Source organism: Labeo rohita, chromosome 18 (genome assembly GCF_022985175.1).
Source record: "Labeo rohita strain BAU-BD-2019 chromosome 18, IGBB_LRoh.1.0, whole genome shotgun sequence".
In the NCBI taxonomy this organism is placed as follows: domain Eukaryota; kingdom Metazoa; phylum Chordata; class Actinopteri; order Cypriniformes; family Cyprinidae; genus Labeo; species Labeo rohita.
This window is the reverse complement of record NC_066886.1, coordinates 6,378,752-6,401,295: the sequence shown is the minus strand read 5'-3', so window position 1 is coordinate 6,401,295 and position 22,544 is coordinate 6,378,752. Positions and strand designations below refer to the sequence as shown.

Below are 22,544 nucleotides of genomic sequence, written 5' to 3'. Positions count from 1 at the left end.
GGATATTAAGTAAAAATCGTTTTCCATGAAGATATTATGTAAATTTCCTACTGTTAATATATCAAAACCTAATTTTTGATTAATAATATGCATTGCTAAGAACTTAATTTGAGCATCTTTAAAGGCTATTTGATTATTTTATTTTATTTTTTTGCACCCTCAGATTCCAGATTTTCAAATATCTTGGCCAAATATTGTCCTATTCTAACAAACCATACATTAATGGAAAGCTTATTTATTCAGTATAAATCTCAATTTAAAAAATGTACCCTCATGACAGGTTTTTTGGTCCATGGTCACATATGCACAATTTATTTTCTGTAACAATCTTTGTATTTTCTATATGCTGCTTTTAGGGTAGACAGAATGCAAACCTTATGTAGAATCATGTAGAATCAATTTTACAAATACATTTTTAGGTTCTACATTCATATTTATGGAAAACTTACCACATTACAAGCATTATATACACTACCATTGAAAAGTCTGGGGTCAGTAGGATTTTTTTTGTAAGAAATCAATACTTAATACTTATTCAGCAAAAAATAATCAAGTTTAGTAAAAAAAAAAAATAAAAAAAAATAAATAAATAAATAACACATAAGAAATTAAATAAATTTGCCAAATCAACACATTAGAATGATTTCTGAAGATCATGTGACACTGAAGACTGGAGTAATGATGCTGAAAATTCAGATTTGCATCACAGGAATAGATTACATTTTAAAATATATTACAATAGAAAAGAGATATTTAAATTGTAGTAATATTTACTGTTTTTGTTGTATTTTTCCATCAAATAAACGCAGCCTCGGGCAGCATAATAGACGTTCAATAACGTAAAAAAAATCTCACCAACCTTAAACACCTAAATGGTAGTAGTGTATGTGCATTTAATATATCTATAGTTTCTGTATAAACTGATATTCTAGATTTTATACAATTTCGTCCTATTCGGTCACCAGTTCAAACAGATTTCTTTTGATTTTTCAGTCATTACACAATTCCCAAATACTTGCATATGTGCCATTCACTCTCATCCAAAATTATAAAAGTAGTACTAATAAAGAATTAGTGAGTATTTCCATACTTTTTAGCTTAAACAATAGACCTACCTGGTTTCGAGATCCACCCTCTCTGGATTTGGTCTTGTTGAATACAGGTAGCGTGCCTGTGATGACTAGTCCCAACTCCTGAGGTCATGACGAGAACACAAAAAAACAATCAAACACAACACACTTTTACAAATTCTATAATGTGTATTAAAAAAAAAGAGCTGCACCAGAGCATCCAAGTACACGTTGGTCCACTGCACTTGTTTGGCATCTGCGAGGACCATCGGCCTGCCCAAAACATCTAGATACTCCTAAACAACAGTAAACAACACAAAGTAATCAACAGATGTTTATCCTTTGATCCTCACATACTTCTAAACAAGAGCAAATGCTTTGGCAATATACAGACCTGCGTGTTTATGCGAATGGCTCCAATGGATGGGATTTCGTAGAAATATCCTAGAAAACATCATATGGAGTCATTTACTTTTATTTATTTTTTAGCAATCCACTGCTGAACCTGCTAAAGAGGCTGTGAGATGTAAGAATTGTTTTTTTGCTTCTGCCACTAGGGGGCAAACACAGACTGAGCAATACTTGCCCTTATTAGCGCAGGCCATCCACTTTATTGGCCCGGTGTCATAGTTGTGTTGACCCACAGAAAATGTGAACACACGCACCTGCAATCACACAGCAAATTTAGAACACCATTATATTATGCAAAAAAAGATCATCTGGGTCATATCTAACTAAAAATAGATAGATAATTAAAGGTTGGGGTCAGTACGATTTTTATGATTTTTTAAAAAAGTCTCTTATGCTCATCAAGGCTGCATTTATTTGTTTAAAAATACAGAAAAAATAGCAAAATTGTGAAATATTATTGCAATTTCTAATATAGTTTTTCTATTTTAATATACTTTAGAATCAAATTAATTTCTGTGATGCAGCGTTGAATTTTCAGCATCATTACTCCAGTCTTCAGTGTCACATGATCATTCAGAAATTATTCTAATATGCTGATTTATTATCAGTGTTGAAACAGTTGTGGTGCTTAACACTTTTGGAACCTGTGATACTTTTTTAGGATTCTTTGATGAATAAATGTTAAAAAGAAGAGCATTTAATAACAATATAAGTCTTTACTATCACTTTTTATCCATTTAACACATCCAAGCATTAATTTCTTCAAAAAAAAAAAAAAAGGAATAAAATTACTGACCCCAAACTTTTGAATAGTAGTGTATACTGTAACACAGAATTTCTATTTTGAACAAACGCTGTTCTTTTTAACTTTTTATTCATCAAAGTATCCTGGGAAAAAGTATCACACGTCACAAAAATATTAAGCAGCACAACAATTTCCAAAATTGATTATAAATCAGCATATCAGAATGATTTCTGAAGAATCATGTGACACTAAAGTCTGAAGTAATGGCTAATGAAAATACAGTGCCGCATCACAAAAAAAAATTATATTTTAGAGTATATTAAGATATTTTAAATTACAACAATAGTTTTGATGATAAAAACATTACAAATGATGATAAAATGATGATCATTACAAATGTTGATAAAAACATTACAAATCTTACTGATCGCAAACTTTTGAAAAGCAGTAATCCAAAATTATTGGCACCCCTCAAAAAATGTATTATAAAAAGTGCGTAAATAATAATTATAAAATAATGTGTAGAAATACAATGCATTATAAAATAAACACTACACATAATAACTGAAATCTTCATTCAGAAAATGCTTATTATTTATTTAGTACCAATTCCTACCAACCATTCCTACAAAAGTGTTGTTTCATTATAAGAATAGCTTATTCTTTTAAAAAATAATTAGCATCCCTAAAGACCATCAAGAAATGTGCATTTATCTTATTATAGATTAAACCTGTTTTAGGACCTACTATATAATATTTATAATATATATAGGCATATACCATAAACTTAATTGAACCTAGGTACGTTTTTGTGACACACAAACCTTTCTGTCAATGTTGTATCTGCTGAAGATCTCCTCTGCCCTCTCCTCGCCTCCGTCAGTAAACAGCATTATGATCTTGTTGCAGTTTGCTCTGGTGATGTTTGGCTAAAATGAGTACAAACATATGCAGTTACACAGACTGACCAGCAGAAGTCAGCAAAACACAGCAAAACTACTACTTAAACTTCATAAGGTTTAATCAGAAGCCTTTTAGTAAACAAATATTACTAAGCAGAGGTGATTGTAGGATTTCAGTCTAGGATTTTAGCCCCCTACTTGTGGCTTAGTGGAATATTTCTAGCCTTAGTCAGCTTTATGCATTTAAAATTCATACAGACGTTTCTAAAATAAAATCTACCAGAAAACAGCAAAAACTCCTACATTTGAGAGCTGATTGAAGGCAAATTCAAAGCCTTTGGTGTAGTTGGTGATGCCCTTGGCTGTGATGTTCTGCACTGCATCTTTTAAGATCTTCTTATTGCGAACGTTAGCTTGAACCAGGTGGTCGAAACATGCTGTGTTATTCACTTTTGTGTTAAACTGAAAAAGAGAGAGAGAGAGGCATACAGTAAGTGAAAAATCATTGGTCTTCTCATTGTCTATTCACAGCAAGACTTTACAGAATCACAGCTAAAGTTTGTATGACTTAAAAGATCTATATACCGGGGTCAGAATCTCTGCAGGTGTTTGTGGGTATGCGCATGTGTTGTGCTACAGTGATGAAAATAATTTGAGCTGACAAGCTGGATACCCTTACAAGTTTCTAATTTTCTGTTCAGATAGGGCTCTCTGTGTTCTGTCACTTATTGCGGCTGACCTCTGTGAACCTGTTACTTCAAAGCTTGAGAGACTGAGAACAAGAAAATAGACTTGGGTAGAGGAAGGAAAGAGGGAAAAAAAAGAGGAAGAATGAATGCGGGAGGAAAAAAGAAGGAAAAAAAAGAGTATCTGGTATACTGCAGACTCTAATAGTCCACTAATAGGACAAAAAAAGTCATGGTTTAAACCTTATATAGGCAATTTTATTTTCTACTCAATTTAATGAGCATTAAAAGAATTAAATTTAAATAGCAGGAGATAAAATAGACGTAAAATAAAATAAAATAAAAAATAAAATAAAATAAAATAAAATAAAATAAAATAAAATAAAATAAAATAAAATAAAATAAAATAAAATAAAGTGCAAGGGGGCAGGTAAGGACCAAATGTTATTTAGTTTAGTTATTAATAAACATATTTTTAATACATAAAAAAGTTGCTATAGATAAAATACCACAAAATGGAATAAAATAAAATAAAATAAAATAAAATAAAATAAAATAAAATAAAATAAAATAAAATAAAATAAAATAAAATAAAATGTAGGTGTAGCTACATACCAAATGTTATTTAGTTCAGTTTTTATTAAACATATTTTCAATAAATAAAAAGTGGCTATAGATAAAATAAGATAAAATAAGATAAAATAAGATAAAATAAGATAAAAAAGATAAGATAAAATAAAATAAAATAAAATATATGGTTAGCTAGGGACCAAATGTTATTTAGTTTAGTTATTAATAAACATATTTTCGATAAATAAAAAAGTGGCTATAGATAAAATAAGATAAAATAAAATAAAATAAAATAAAATAAAATAAAATAAAATAAAATAAAATAAAATAAAATAAAATAAAATAAAATAAATGGTTAGCTAGGGACCAAATGTTATTTAGTTTAGTTATTAATAAACATATTTTCAATAAATAAAAAAGTGGCTATAGATAAAATAAAATAAAAAAATAAATAAATAAAATAAAATGTAGGGGTATGTTATTTAGTTTAGTTTTTAATAAACATTTTAAATAAATTAATTTAAAAAGTTAGAGCGAAACAATAAAAAAAATGGAGTAACAATAAAAAAAATGCATTTGGCAAGTACTTATTTAGTAGTGATTTAGTAGTATCTAAATCTAAACCTAAATATTATATCAAAATCCTGAAACAGTTTTATATTGATGGATATATTCAAAAAGCTCAAAATTATTTTTACTTAGCATTTATTTGTTTATTAATTACATTAAACAAATAAACAAACAATAAAATAACAAAAACCATAAAATAATAAAACAAGTTTTGCCTATTAAAACTAGAACATACTTGTAGACCTCTGAGGAAAGTTAGGCCAAAATCACAATTTTAAAGCAGATAAAAAGACACTACCTCTGTTTAAAACTAGCTACGTTACATGCTAGGTTAATTTTAAGTTAGTTAATAGTTTATTTAATACATCAAACAGTTCTTTCTACAAAAAAGGTTCCTCTGATGCTTAATTGGACGCCAATTTGTACCCTACCGAGGGAAGGTTCCTCCTATAACCTCAACAATGCGAAAAGTCAGAATGATTAACAAGTGCGAGTCAATTACAGGACCATTACAGCTAATGAGGAGGTATGTGCAAGCTCATGCAAAAATTAAAATGATTACTATATCCCCAGCTCTCCCCAAAGACGTGAAAAAGCACATGATGCACTTCCTATGGCAAATGCAAGCAGAATGCACCCTCAAACCTCCCGTGTTTACCCTCGTGCAGTTTTTCATCTATTTTAAATGCTTATTTTTCAATTATGTCAACTCAAAAGGCCTCCCGACTTTGAATTTTTGGCCGGACGCGGAGAGACGTCCGCTTCATTAGGACACATGCGCCAGTCATTGATGTAACTGTGGGATCAGGTGTCTGTGCTCTGTTGAATGAGCTGGATGTCACAGTGTCTGCTGAATGAACCGATGAGTCACGGTTCGATTAGTCGCTCTAGCGTTGACTGAATATTTAATTAACGCTCGGAATTATCGCCACGGAGGCCCCCGTGACTCACTGCTCTCAGCATACGGCAGGTTATAAATAGAGGAATAGGACACATTGATGATACACAGACCCCTACACGCACCAGACGGCGCACGCTCGCGGCGTAGACGGCTTCGTTGATTATAACGAGAACGCTCTAGTTCTGTCGTGTCACGTCTCTCCCCAGAGGAACGTTTTATTGCTGGAGGGCTGCTCGTTCACAGCTCTGGGGAATTAAAGGAGTTTTCAATTATGCTTTAAGTTAAGTATTCAAATTTCCTCAGTTGCTTCTTCGAAAAGTCCTGTGGAGAAATAAAAATAGAGCCAGTATGGAGCAGAAGGGTCTTATTTCATCCCAAAGGAGGCTATTTAGCAATAATGACCAGCTAACTGTACATTGTCCCACTTACTACAAGGCTACTTACAAAATGAATCCAATTTATAAACAGAGTATAGGGTGTATCACTTGCCTTTACCCTTCTGCTGTGCCAAAAATCCTTTATGTAATGTGGTGTTATCTAATTTGATGTAAAAATGCCTGTAAATATCTCTTAATCTCTTATTTCAAATTCGGAAATTTTCAGAGACAGGAGAAGACATATTCTGATGATTACGGAGTACAGAATTTTCCAAACTCAAGTTTTAAAGGAGAACTCCACTTCCAGAACAACAATTCACAAATAATTTACCCCCTTGTTGTCCAAGATGTTTATGTCTTTCTGTCTTCAGTGGTAAAGAAAGTTTTTGAGGAAAACATTTCAGGATTTTTCTCCATATAATGGACTTCATTGGTGCCCTGAATTTGAACTGCCAAAAAGTAGTTTAAATGCAGCTTCAAAGGGCTCCAAACAATCCCAGCCAATGAAGAAGGGTCTTACCTAGCGAAACGATCGGTCATTGTTTTCGAAAAATAAAAATTTGTATACTTTTTAAGCACTAAAGCTTGTGTAGCACAGGCTCTGGGATTAACGTTCTTGAACGATTCCTTCATTTTGAACGAATTTTTAATGTGACTCAGGAAGAACGAGTTGTCTCGGGGAGTGATTTGTTCAGTCGCGCATGTGCAACATCCTATTAGGTTCTGTACTGGAATTAGTTCACCTGTTTCGAATCTTCAGGTTTTTTGAGTAGTTCGTTCATCTTATGGGGCTGTCACGTGAACTAATTCTATAAACAATAGAGCTAACGGACCTTATGCATTATAACAAATGACTGCAGATGGCGCCAACGGCCTGACGATGGTTTTAACACTTTACTACGTGATCTAATCCTTGTTTAATATTAACTAAACAACATTTAAGTCAAATTTTCCACTCGATCTTAAATATTTGGCCATTTATTAATAAATCAAGTAACTTACTAATTGAATTGAGGAATCGTGACAGCCTTAGATTAGATTTTTTTTTTTGTCAACATGTTTGTTTGATCTGAGTTTATGCACCTCAGGTTTTAAGTGAAATGAGCATTATTTCTGAATAATTTTGGCAATATTCACTCAAAAACTGAGGTGCATAAGTTCAGAACGATTGGGGACAAATTTATAAACAGTGCAACAAGGTTTTTTTCCAGGTTTTAGTCAAATGTAATAACATTAACAAGCATTTTCAGGAAAATGAATATCCACTCTGGGTCAAAATGATCGGAATTTTTTTAACAAATCTTAAAATTGATATTGAATTGAAATTGAATTGAATTTGATATTTTAAATATCAAATAAAAATATTTTAGTATAACTATAAATAAAATATTCTAATTCTAAATGATTACTAGGGGTCGACTGATGTGTGTTTTTCAGGGACGATACAGATACTCATTATTACAGATCAAGCAGATATTTTGAACCGATATATCTGTCTGATGTAAAAATGAAAATGAATGTCAAAATTAAGAACAAGAGCTCTGACAAAAACTTTCTTGAAATGTTTGAAATTATTTAATCAGCAAATCAGTTTTGAAAATTACAGATACTGATAACCATAAAAATGCTTAATATCGGTGCCGATAATCAGTCAACCCCAGCATATTACATGCTTACAGTACTAAATAATGTTTTATTTTAACTTATTAAGTAGCCATTTAATAAGCATAATAAGTTCACTAAATGCATTGCATTGTTTATTAAATAACTGGAATTTAATCAAGTTATTATAAGAGCAAATATTTACACTCGCAATTATGCTGGTGGATTTGGTGTCATTTGTTAACATTAGTTAATGTATTAACTGACATGAACGAACAATGAACAATACATTACACTATTTATTAATCTTTGTTAATGTTAATTAATAAAATACAGCTGTTCATTGTTAGTTCATGTTAGTTCAAAGTGCATTAACTAATGTTAACAAACACAACTTTTTTAATAATGCATTAGTAAATGCTGAAATTACCATTAAGATTAATAAATGCCAGAGGAGTATTGTTATTTTTTTCATTTTTATCTTTGTTTTTAATTTGAAATTATTTTAAAATGTGAGAAGAAAGAGAGCATGGAGTGATGCACGTTATTATACAAAAATAAATGAAAAACAAACAGGATACCACTGTGCTAGATCAACCAGAATCAAGTATTCCAGACCACAGTGTAAATAAACAGCTATTAAATGAACTGACTTGATGCTGGAAAATGTAAAAAAAAAAAACAGTTTGAGACATGGTTAATATCTCTTTTGAAACCTTGGAAGAGACAAACGTGAGTCTTTTTCTAAACAGAAAAATCTGAGAAGCAGAAGCAAAAGTTTCTCTACTTAGTCTCACTGCTGTATAGGAGAAACTCTAAAGAGATTTCAAAAACATAAATTTAAAGGTAGATATTAAATAGGTCACATTTGCCAAAAAAAAACCTTATTCATAAACTGAGAGTCTTATTCCATTCTTCATCTCCGACCAGAGAAAGGGACACGTTTCCTGCATGAAATCCAGCTTTTAAAACCAGAGGAACCTCAAGGGACCAATTTAAAGCTGTAATCTTATGTTCACCGTTCAAATTGTTTGTCATGCTGCAGGTCAATTGCACTAGTCAATCATTTCCCATGAAAATCCGCCCCACAGATGAGTCAATATAAATGATGAATCGGGTAATATCCTTGAACAATTCAGTGGCGGTTGCCACAGCACAGCCCTAATGAGCATCAATAAGCTTGATCCAATATTTGCCTTCATAAACACCTAATCAAATATTTATTCGGACAACGACTGAAATTAGAGACACTTTAGCTGACCAGCAAAGAGGAAGACTGTTTTATCATAATATGTCATATTTCCTTTGTTTCGCCTTCTCTATAAATGTCACATTTGCATGGATTTGCACCATCTATAATGATTAAGACAAATGGCTGAACGTAGCATTATCTATAAAAGAAGCAAGCGTGCATTGCTTCGGTCCAGCCTCAAAAAATGCTTAACACGCACACAATAATAAAATTATTCAAATTATGGATTATGCAGCATAATTAACGAGGTAAAAATTTGCTTTGATAATAATTTGATTAAATACAATTATCTGTTAAACAGTGCAATACATTGTGTGAAATGCAATGCATTGCATATGTTTTATAATAATATTAAATATTTTATTACTTTGGTACACAATAGTACAAACTAAAAAAACTACAAAAGCCAATTTCTGCCCGTTTGTGACTTTTTTTTATCTCACAATTCTGACTTTTTTTCCTCGCAAATGAGAGTTTATACCTTTTTTCTTGCAAGTCTGACTTTTCTCAGAATTGTAGGATATAAACTCAAAATTGCAAGTTATAAAGTCCACGTTTGAGGGAGAAAAAAGACTGATATTTTCTCAGAATTGCGAGTTTATATCTAACAATTCTGGCTTTATTTGCAAGTTTGCTTTTATCAGAATTGTACATTTTTCTCAGAATTGCTAAATAATTTGTCAGAATTGCAACTTTTTCTCAGAATTTCTAGTTTATTTGTCAAAATTGCGAGTTTGTATCACACAATTCTTTATTTCTCAGAATTGCAACTTTTCTTTCCTCAGAATTGTAAGTTTATTTCTCCGAATTGCGACTTTTTCTCAGAGTTTATATCTTGCAATTCTGACTTTATTTCTTAGAATTGCACTTTTTTTTCAGAATTGCAAGTTTATTTGTCAGAATTGCGAGTTTATATCTCACAATTCTGACTTTATTTTTCAGAATTGCTATGTTTTTCTCAGAATTGTATGTTTATTTCATACAATTCTGAAAAAATGTGTCAGAATTGCAAGTTTGTATCACGCAATTCTTCATTTCTCAGAATTGCAAGTTTATTTTTCTAGAATTTCTAGTTTATTTGTCAGAATTGTGAGTTTATTGCATGCAATTCTGAGGAAATAATAGTCAGAATTGCGAATTTGTATGACACAATTCTTTATTTCCTTGAATTGCGACATTTTTTCAGAATTGCAAGTTTATTTGTCAGAATTGTGTTTATCTTGCAATTCTGACTTTATTTCTCAGCATTGTGAGTTATTTCATGCAACTCTGAAAAAAGTGTCAGAATTTTGAGTTTGTATCACGCAATTCTTGTTTATTTCTAAGAATTTCTAGTTTATTTGTCAGAATTGTGAGTTTGTATGACACAATTCTTTATTTCTCCAAATTGTGACTTTTTCTCTGAATTGCGAGTTTATATCTCACAATTCTGACTTTATTTTTCAGAACTGAAAGTTTATTTCTCAGAATTGCAAGTTTATTTCATACAATTCTGAAAAAATGTGTCAGAATTGCACGTTTGTATCACGCAATTCTTTATTTCTCAGAATTGCAAGTTTATTTTTCTAGAATTGCTAGTTTATTTGTCAGAATTGTGAGTTTATTTCATGCAATTCTGAGGAAAAAATAGTCAGAACTGCGAGTTTGTATGACACAATTCTTTATTTCTCCGAATTGTGACTTTTTCTCTGAATTGCGAGTTTATATCTCACAATTCTGACTTTATTTCTCCGAATTGCAACTTTTTTTCTCTCAGAATTGTACGTTTGTTTCATGCAATTCTGAAAAAAAAGTGTCAGAATTGCAAGTTTGTATCACGCAATTCTTTATTTCTCAAAACTGCACCTTTTCTCAGAATTTTGACTTTATAGTGCAATTTTTTTTGCAATTCAGACTTTTTCCCTCAGAATTGTTTACATCACGAGAAAAAAAGTCAAAATTGTGAGATAAAAAGTCACAAGTACGTTTTTTTTGTTTTTTTTCCGTGGCGGAAATGGCCTTCCATAGAAAACATGAGAAATTCTATTTCTATTTCCATTTCTATTATAAACTATCATAAATCAATTATTAAACTGTTTAACTGACACATTGAATTTTAACTGTTTTCATTTATACATGGCATTTTACACTAAAATCATAACCCAACCCATCTTATGTGCAACCGGCTGCATTATTGGCCCACAAATACTGCATGATCAAATGACCAAATCTCATCATTTTCTTCAGTTGCCTTTTCAAAAATGTATGAAGATTTATGAAATCCTCGGGCAATTGTTATAATAGCATTGGTGGCTGTATATGTGTCATCATATTACAAAGCCTTGTTAAAATGAGCAACATTTGTTTGTAGGAGACAGTCGAGAGCCCCCACGCTGCATACATTCTCACACACATACCAATAACAAGCATATATTATGTATACATATGTACTGTGCTGTATGCAGTAAGCAGAACACTAGTATTAAATTCCAAACGCAACCTGTATTGCAATATATTTTTGTGTCAAATCTTGTTCTTTACTGTAACTTGACAGGAATGCATAATATATTTTGCAAATAAAGGGTTTGGCTTTGTTTATCAAGCAAAATGTATTAAACGTTCATGAAGGAAGCGTAAATTTTAATTACAACAGAAATGATTAGATATATTTATTTGTCTTGCATTGGTAAAATCATAAAACTGTATATTGATCATAATCTTCTTCACTTTCCTCATTCACAAACCAAACTGCTATCATATTTATAGTTGTATATACACTGGTGGTGATCAACGGTCCATAAAATCACTACCATATTACAGACTTATAAATTGAACCAACACAATGCCCACAAAGCTCTTTTATTTAAAACTACCACAGATGCTCTCAAACTAGTGATCTGTACAAACACACACTCCAAATTTGATCCTTGGGTTCCAACTGATGCATTCTCGCTCAAATACACACAAGCACACTCACACACATAACAAAACGCTACACTCTCATTGGCATATGTTCCCTGAAGCGAATCCTGTTGACAGATCTCACAGAGCTAATCCTTTATCGGAACAGTGATTCCCCAATGCAAGAAAACCTCGAAATCCTCAGAGAAGTGAAAACAATAAATAAATCAAACTTTATTCACTGAAGATTAAAACGTGTGGGATACCAAGCATGGTTTTGGAGGCAATATCACCCTGAGTACAAAAACTGAATGTGATTTTTTCATTTCAAACCTGTATGACTTTCTTTGTTTTGTTTCGTTTTGTTCTTTTCGATACAGTTACAATAAACGGGGACTGCAGCTTTCAAGTTTAAGAAGACAAAAGCAACATTAAAGTGGTCTATACAGCTTGTGCACTATATTTCAAGTCTTCTGAATTCATACAACGGGTTTGTGTGTGAGCAACAAACATATTTAAGTTATTATTCACAGTAACTATCTCATCAAGTGAGCTGTGCAAGAAACTATGGAAGCCCGTTTCTGCCACTGAATAAAAAATAAAAAAGGTAATTGGGACTTTTTATCTCACAATTCTGACTTTTTTGTCGCATTTGTGAGTTTACGTCTCACAATTCTGACTTCCCTCTTAGAATTGTGAGATAACTCACAATTGTGAGTTATAAAGTCAGAATTGCGAGATATAAACATGAACATCTGACTTTTTTTCTTAGAATTGTGATATAAACTGAATACAAAATAAGAAAAGGGTAACTGCGACTTTTTATCTCACAATTCTGATTTTCTTCTCACAATTGCGAGTTTATGTCTCACATTTCTCGCATACTTTTTTCTCAGAATTGCATGATATAAACTCAATTCAGAATTTTTTCTCAGAATTGTGATATAAACTCGCAACTGCGACTTATAAAGTCAGAATTGCGAGATATAAACATGAAAATCTGACTTTTTTTCCTCAGAATTGTGATATAAACTGAATACAAAATAAGAAAAGGGTAACCAACTTTTATCTCACATTTCTGACTTTTTTCTCACAATTGTGATATAAACTTGCAATTGTGAGTTATAAAGTCAGAATTGTAGGATAAAATGTCGCAATTTTGAGAAATGAAGTCAGAATTGTGTGATATAAACTCAAAATTGAGAGTTATAAAGTCAGAATTTTCAAGATATAAACATGAAAATCTGACTTTTTTTCTCATAATTGTGATATAAACAGAGTACAAAAAAAATAGGGTAATTGTGACTTTTTATCTCACAATTCTGACATTTTTTCTCAGAACTGTGATATAAACTCGCAACTGCGAGTTATAAAGTCAAAATTGTAAAAGGTGCAGTTCTGAGAAATGCAGTCAGAATTGCATGATATAAGCTTCAAATTGTGAGTTATAAAGTCAGAATTGCGAGAAATAAACTCACAATTGTGAGAAGTCAGAAATGCGAGATGCAAACTTGCATTTGCAGGAAAAAAGTTATCTCATAATTCTTCGTTTATTTCTTACAATTCTGAATTTATATCATGCAATCCTGACTTTATAACTCGCAATTGTGAGTTTCTATCTCACCGTTCTGAGAAAAAAAGGCAGAATTGCAAGTTTATATCACACAATTCTAATAAAAAAGTCAGAATTGTGATATAAAAGTCTCCCTTTTTTAAAAAAAATTTAATCAGTGGCGGAAACAGGCTTCCATAAGAAACAGATCAGTGCTATTTGTAAATAAATCTGATTATGTGAAAGAACCAGAGTCATTTAATAATATAACCCAAATGAATCATTCGATAGCAAGGCCTGATGTGAAGATTTTTGACTTACGTTTCTCATATTTCAAGAGCACTTGGAATACAGCATATGCACCACTTTAATAACAATTTAAGGTTTGTTTTGCTTAATTAATTAAGCTAGAGAGCTTTATATCCAAAAGAAAAGAGCATGTAAAAAAGCAGTTCAGGTCTGGAACGAGTACAAATTTTCATTTTCGGTTGAATGACTCCTTTAAGAAATAACAACCCCTACAACAGGCGTGACAGGTTTAGACACAAGCATCCTGTGAGCTCTTTTGGTCAGAGGAGAAGTTGAGAACAAAGCTGGCAGCACCCGAGTAAAAGATCAGCTAGCCAAGATGGATTGGAGGCTCCTTCCAAGAGGAATGATATATAGCAATTTCCTCCCTCTTTCTCTAGCCTTCTCCTTCTCACTCAGCCTGATCTCTTCCCCTCACTTTGTCCAGCCATTTTCAATTCAGCACACAGAGCCCAGAAGCAGCCTTTTCATTAAGCGCCTGTTTTCAAGTGGCAAGCTGCAGCCAGATCCATATTTCATTACAACTCCTCTGTCTCTCTCTCTCACATAGACATACTGTTGTTGCATCACACAGCTACCTGCAACCCACAAACTCTAGAAACTCCTCACTTTAAATTGAATTCAGAGTAACAATGTCTTGTTCCATTTTTACTGTACAGCTGCTGCTAAATACGCCTGTCACACTTTTCTGAGCGATTAATCCCATTCTGTTCACACACAGTTTGTTATTTACACACATTTTTCTTTTTTATGGAAGTGACAAGCACTTTCTGCAGCCAAATTTAGTCCTCCAAACTTCGAGTAGTGAAAAATAACTTTTATGAGATCCATATAGTTGCTAAACCAGTGAAACCTACTCTTTCTGGATACTGACAGCTCAACTGAAATTCATCTTTCTTGAAAGAACAAACTTCGCATGGGTTTCAAATGACATGAGGTTGAGCGAATGATGACAAATCATTCATCTCTTCAAGGAAAAGTGCACTATCCATGATGTAGATGTGGATTGGAGAACAACTGCATTATATCACTTGCCTTTGAATATGCTGAAGTGAATGGGTGCCGTCAGAATTAGAGTTCAAACTGTTGATAAAAACATAGTAAGCTACATGACTCCAGTCCATCAATTAACATCTTGTGAAGTAAAAAGCTATGTGTTTGTAAGAAACAAATCCATCATCAGGATGTTTTAACTTTAAACCATTGCTTATGGCCAGAATACCAGTCCATAATATATAATAATGCGTCCTCTAGTAAATGTGGTATGTCCTTTCACATCAACATATATTTTTAGGGCTGTTTTGTTACTTTCTATTGTAAACATGCTTGATTTGTGAATATTTCTCTCCTCATTCTGACAATTTTTCACTGGAGAAGCAACATTATGGACAGCAGACTTAAATTTTTGCTTGAAGCAACAGTTAAAATTGTCTTAATGACAGATTTATTTATTACAAACACAGCTTTTTTACTTCATAAGATGTCAACTGATGGACTGGAGATGTGTGGATTAATTGTGGATTATTGTAATGTTTTTATCAGCAGTTTGGACTCTCATTCTGACGGCACCCATTCACTGCAGAGCATTCATTGGTGAGCAAGTGATGCAATGCTAAATTTCTCCAAATCTGTTTTGATGAAGAAACAAGCTCATTTACATCTTGGATGGCCTAAGGGTGAGTACAATTTATTTTTGAGTGAACTCTTCCGTTAACAACTATACATAAAACAGCGCTTTTATCAACAGAACTCTGCTTTTTCAATGTTTTTCAATGTTGCTACCATTATCGCTATTCACATGTAGGCTACTCATTTTGCAGATAGTAAATGGGCCCTATCCAAAGCAAATGACAAATTAGGAATATTACAACAAATGTGACTCATCCTAGAAAAAAAAAAAAGTACTGCCGCAAAACAATTTTCCAGAATTGCTCTGAAAAGTAAATTACTTTGTAAACCATTGCAAGTTATAGGAGTGAGTCATTTCTAAAACTTTCTAGCATGCCCACATAGCATGTGATTATACTTACATGGACAACATTGACATAATCATCATCAGAAAGTGTCTCCAGCATTTCGCTGACAGAGGTTCGGATGAGTTTAAGGGTCAGTCCAGACACACTCCCACTCCTGCAATACACCAATACAAACACAATGGCAGTTAAACAGAACGTCTGCATAAAAATGAAAATTCTGAAGAATTGTCTTTTTTGGGTGAACTATCTTTTCAAGCCCTATTAAAATACCTAAAGAATAACTAAAGAATTATGATTACATACATATATATATATATATATATATATATATATATATATACCCGTACATACATACATATATACATAAGAGCTGGGTTATTTTAATCGATTCCCATTTTATATTCATTTATATATATATTCAATATAAATTCTCAAATCCCAAGAATCAATTAGTCTCGCCTGCTTTTAGTTAATGAATGGAGAATTGCAGCCCGCCTCCCATCCAATAAATCGTAATAAGCTTTGCACTTTGTCACTTTTCATATGAAACAAAGTCTCAGATTTCAAATTCTGTTTATTGTGGCAGATCGCTGTAGCGCCTCTGTTCAGCAGGAAGTGCACATTAACTGATTGTCTTCTCTGCTTTAATAACACTTACAGCACAAAATAAACATGAATAAACATCCGAAGGGATGTTTAAAAAAAAAAAAAAAAAAACACAACGAAATCTGCATCCTGTCTCATGTAATCGCTCAATCATTGTTTCAAATGCGGGAAGACGAGAAGAGCATTTTGCTAAATATATGCACTAGTGCTGTCAAACAATCCAAAATAAAAGTTTTTGTTTACAAAATATATGTGTGCATACTGTGTATATTTATTACACACACACACACATATATACATATATATACACATATATACACACACAGTATATTTTGAAAATATTTACATGTATTTTAGAGCTGTCAAATGATTAATCGCATGCAAAATAAGTTTGTCTTTACATAAAATGTGTGTGTACTGTGTATATTTATTATGTATATAGAAATACACACAGATGCATGTATATATTTAAGAAAAATTTTATATTTATATAGAAATATTTATATGTACATATAATATAAATTCTACGTAAATATAAATATATGTATACATATAAATATTTTAAAATTGCATTCATATATGTGTGTATTTATATATACATAATTAATATAGACAGTACACAAACATATTTTATGTAAACACAAACTTTTATTTTGCATGCGATTAATCGCGATTAATCGTTTGACAGCCCTAATGTATTTACATGTATATATTCGTTCATATAATTGATATTATATATAAAATATTTTAATATATAAACATAACATTTTTCATAAATATATACATGCATCTGTGCGTATTTATATATACATAAATATACACAGTACGCACACACATTATGTAAATAAAAACTTTATTTTGGATGCGATTAATCGTTTGACAGCACTCAAGTTTTTATGACAGCCACCCTTTAAATGTTGTATAAACAAATTGGAGTAGAAATATAATTATGCATTTGTAATTTTCTTTATTATAAAAACTTAATTTAGTGTAGTTTAAGCTTTTGTAAACAAATCAGTTAATTTTAACCTTCAATATTACAGTAATGTAATACCAACTCACTCTTACAGATATTTTACGGAATTAGTTAAGTGTTTTTTTTTCCTTGAGAAAATTTGCCATGCACTGTACTTGATATACATCCAAAATATTCAACATTGAGTTGAATTGGAAGAACCAAATCGAATCATGAAATCTGTCAAAACCCAGCTCTAATATATATGCATATATATATCAAATGCATGTATGTATTATCTCTCTCTCTCTCTTTCTCTTTCTCTCTCTCTCTCTCTCTCTCTCTCTCTCTATATATATATATATATATATATCTGCGGCACAGCGTCTAAGACTAAATGCATATTAAAAAGATTTATAATATTCATAATTTAAAAAGCGCATACACATAATACTCACGCATCAACAAGAATCAGCATGTCCTTGGGCGAAGCGGCACCTTGAACATACCTGGATACAAAGAAAGAAATGTTCTGGATCTTTTTCAAGGAGAATTTTAAACTGAGAGAACAAAGAATAGAAGGCAACAAATGAAAAAGAATTCAGAGCGCACACACTGAAACACGTATTAGTACCAAGGTCGCCGGCGCACATCATACAGGTCGATTTTACTGGGTGTTTTCCTGGCATCCATCCACGGGGAAGCTGAATGGACAGAGACAGGATATGGAAATATGAGTGACCCCTGATCCCAAACTCCATTTGATTTGTCACATCTCTGTCGTGAGCACATCAGCGAGCCTCACTAGAAACCTGTTTCTGTCTCCGGTGGGGGGTGGTTTGTGGTTTATATTGACTGCAGTGAGCCGACGTGGAAAAAAAGGGCCCCAGTAGAATTTCAGCTTCGATTTTTATCTTTAACAGAGAAAATAACCTGGTGCAAATGAGGGTGCTCATCTGTGACTATCACAGCCGAACATCTAACAAGACGTGTTTCTTCATAAATGGCATCCCACGTTTTGACATTTAGTGAGTGGATTGCAGCTGTAAGTGCCGACAGATAGTCTGAGACACTGCGATTTGCCCGTAACAAAGTAATCGACCAGTGTTCTGCCGGCTATAATGAATTGAAGTTTACAAGAACATCAATATTTTATAGGCGTATATGTATCTATAAGGAGACGATCAATAGTTGGGAGCCCACATCTTATTATATTATAGTCTTAAAGGAATAGTTCACCTAAAAATGAGAAATCACCAATGTCATTCCAAACCCGTATGACTTTTTCTTCCATGGAATACAAAAGATTTTTGAATTTCTAAAGACTATACCTGGCCGGCCCTCCTATCAATATAAAAAAAGCAACTGAGGCAAAAATTACGAAAAAAAATAAATAAATAAAATAAATCATAAAATTCAGAGTGTGAAATAAAGGAACAGACTAATACGCAAGTAAGTTTTCAATGAAGCTATTAAATAATTAAAATATTTTAATACATTTTATTTAAATAAAATAAAATAATGTATTTAGTTTAGTTATTAATAAACATATATTCAATACATGGAAAAAAGTAACTATAGATAAAATAAAAAAAATAAATAAAATAAAATAAAATAAAATGTAGGGGGCAGCTAGGGACTAAATGGTATTTAGTTTAGGTATTAATAAACATTTTTAATAAATTTAAAAAAAAAGTATACAGAGATAAAATAGATGTACCCAAATAAAATAAAATAAAATAAAATAAATATGATGCAAAAAAAAAACAAAAAAAATCATAAAAGAGGTCCATACAACTTGTACACTATATTCAGAGTCTGAAATAAAGGAACAGACTAATATGCAAGTTATTTTTTCAATTAAGCTATTAAATAATTAAATATTATTATTAAATAATATTATTAAATAAAATAAAATAATGTATTTAGTTTAGTTATTAATGAACACATATTCAATAAATGGAAAAAAGTAACTATAGATAAAATAAAACAAAATAAAATAAAATAAAATGTAGGGAGTAGCTAGGGACCAAATGTTATTTTGTTTAGTTAATAAACATTTATTAATAAATCAAAATGTATATATAGATAAAATAGTTTTACCAAAATAAAATAAAATTAAATTAAGGGGCCAGCTAGAAACTAAATGGTATTTAGTTTAGTTATTAATATTAACATTTTTAATAAATTAAAAAAGTATATATATATATATATATATATATATATATATATATATATATATAGATAGATAGATAGAACAGATGTACCAAAATAAAAAATGATGCAAGTATAAGTAGTTTTAAGTAGTGTTTTTTTTTTAATTCACTGAAAATATTGCCATTTGTTCCTCATGCTGCATTCATAAAAGTTCATGAGAGAAAGTGTTTGTATGGCTTCAGAAGTTATATGGACCTCTTTTATGATGCTTTTCATTTGCTTTTTGAAGCTTGACAACCCCAGTCTTTACTCACTTCCATTATATGAAAATGAATAACCAGGATATTGTTCCAAAATTCAGCTTTTGCATTCTGCAGAAGGACGAAAGTCATACAGGCTTGGCAAAAAAATCTGAATTACGGGCGAATTTTTCTTCTAACCAACACATATTTATTTTAGAAAAACTCTTACAAAGCCGTTAAGGGGCAGAGGTTCAACGGTGGCTAATACACTATTTATATGCAACGTTTTTTTAGTAAAGACTTACCAATTACAAATCTGAAAGTAATGAAAATGAATTGAGCACCTCATTACTTTTCTCCTCTGTCATCATTAAATCTCAGAAGAATACAATAAGCTCTCTGCTGCGCTGCTGAGATATTTGATATTATAATTTGTTATGAAAATTTGGTGTAATTTGAGCTGGGACTACATGCTATGTTTACCAATTAGAGACAGCGGAGCCTCGCAAAGGGAGGGGGTGGATGTGTGTGTGATTCTGATTGTAATGTGCACTGAAATGTGCGAGTTCTAAATTAAACAGACACTGTGAGCACTTACCTGGGTAATAGCGAGCTAAACCCGTAGCACTGCCGAACACTTGCCATAGTAGCGTTGGATCCTCTTCTCGGTTTCTCTTAAAGACGTCTTCTAATGCTTCGGTCCAGTTCAGCTCATTCAACACAATGGTGGCTGGAATACAGGCAATAACATACAATGGATGGTATTTCATTGATTGTTATGATACTGAACAATAAAGTATAAAAACAGTAATATGTTTCAATGTATTCTTATTTAAAACAAAGCTGATTTTTCACATGATCCTTCAGAATATGATCCTTAATAATTTCTAACTTTTGACCGGGAGTGTATGTGCATTTTAATAATGATACATTATTGAATGCAAATTGAATATACTATAAATTATTACATCTCCTTTAATTAACAAACAGTGTCATAAAAAATGAATTCTTGAATCTATTTATAGAGGTCATGGTGCTTATATAGACTTGCACAGTCCTGAGAGGAAATGAAGTGAGAGGAGGAGGAGGAGAGACACAACGAGAGGTGTAATTTACTCTCATCTCAACCGCTGTTAACAGAATAATTCTGTGCTATGCACTGAGGGCTCTTCATCTCCACAGCCGCAAACAAGCTGATTGACTTTATTACATCATCACTGAGGGAACCATGGAAACCTATAATCATCCTATCAAACCTTTTGCTTCTGAAAAGGCTGCGTGCTGATAGGCAGTCAGAAGTGCTAGTAGAGATATGCTAATCAGGTGAGAAAACAGCCTGTGTGTCAACAATTATTGTAATGAAGCATGAAAAATTCAGTGTTATAACAACCATAACTTTAATTTTATTGGTTAGCATGCAGCAGAGGCACGAGAGCAGGGTGGAGAAAAAGACAGAGAGGAAGCAAATGAGGAAATACACATTTTCTTTAGCTTTTTGTCAAAAAAAAAGACAAAAAATTGATCAATGACTAGAGAGTAACTGCAGCCTGCACAATAAATCAGGTTATGTTTGAACTGATATGCACATATTATGGTATGTGCAAATCCTGACATAATCAGATTTACACTTTTTTTGAAGAAAATGTGAGCTGTGCAAAACTCACGGTGACAGACAATGCTGGAATGCCTGTATATCTGTCTGTTCATTCCTCCATCTATTCACCTACCCATCTATCTGTTCATCCATTCATTCATCTACCCATCTAACTATCTATCTGTTCATCCATCTGTCTACCTATCCTTCTATCCACTCAATTTATCTATCCACTATTGATCCGTGTACCCATCTATGCATCTATCCATTCCTCCATCTATCCAATTTGTCTGTCTGTCTGTCTGTCTATCTATCTATCTATCTATCTATCCGTCTATTAATCTATAATACCACTTATGCATCTATACATCCATCCATCTGTCCACCTATCCATCCATTCATAATCCGTTATCCATCTATATGCCCATCCATCCATCACCCATCTCTATGACCATCTATCTATCCATCCATCAATTACTAATTTATATGCCCACCCATCCATTCATCCATTACCCACCTATATATGCCCATCCATCCATCATTACCCATCTACATGCCCATCCATCCATCGCCCATCTATATGCCCACTGATCAATCCTTCCATTACCCATCTATATGCCCATCCATCACCAATCTATATGCCCATCCATCCATCTATCCATCACCCATCTATATGCCCATCCATTACCCATCTATATGCTCATTTATCCATCACCCATCTATATGCCAATCTATCCATCCATCACCAATCTATATGCCAATCTATCCATCCATCACCAGTCTATATGCCCATCCATGACACATCTATATGCCCATCCATCACCCACCTATATGCTCATCCATCACCCATCCATATGCCCATCTATCCATCAATCACCAATCTATATGCCCATCCATCCATCATCTATTACCCATCTATATACCCGCCCATCCATCTATCACCCATCTATATGCCCATCCATCCATCACCCATCTATATGCCCATCCATCCATCCATCCATCCACCCATCTATCCCCATCCATCTATCCGTCATGCATCTATATGCCCGCCCATCCATCCATCCATCCCCCATCTATATGCCCATCCATCCTTCCATTACCCATTTATATGCCCATCATCCATCCATCTATCCATCGCCCATCTATATGCCCATCCAGCCATCCTTCCATCACCCATATACATGCCC

At 32.4% G+C, this 22,544-nt stretch overlaps 1 protein-coding gene across 1 annotated transcript in view; it reads right to left on the bottom strand.

The window, feature by feature from the left end:
• The window catches only part of LOC127180851 (voltage-dependent calcium channel subunit alpha-2/delta-1), a 130,044-nt gene that overhangs the window by 53,737 nt on the left and 53,763 nt on the right, over positions 1–22,544 (bottom strand). Inside the window, exons 7-16 of the mRNA XM_051135172.1 lie at positions 20,362–20,493; positions 17,999–18,068; positions 17,823–17,873; positions 15,858–15,957; positions 3,432–3,590; positions 3,051–3,155; positions 1,657–1,735; positions 1,465–1,514; positions 1,283–1,366; positions 1,116–1,193 (exon numbers count right to left, since the gene is read on the bottom strand). Coding sequence (XP_050991129.1) covers positions 1,116–1,193; positions 1,283–1,366; positions 1,465–1,514; positions 1,657–1,735; positions 3,051–3,155; positions 3,432–3,590; positions 15,858–15,957; positions 17,823–17,873; positions 17,999–18,068; positions 20,362–20,493 — 908 coding nt within the window. The remainder of the gene's footprint in view (positions 1–1,115; positions 1,194–1,282; positions 1,367–1,464; positions 1,515–1,656; positions 1,736–3,050; positions 3,156–3,431; positions 3,591–15,857; positions 15,958–17,822; positions 17,874–17,998; positions 18,069–20,361; positions 20,494–22,544) is intronic.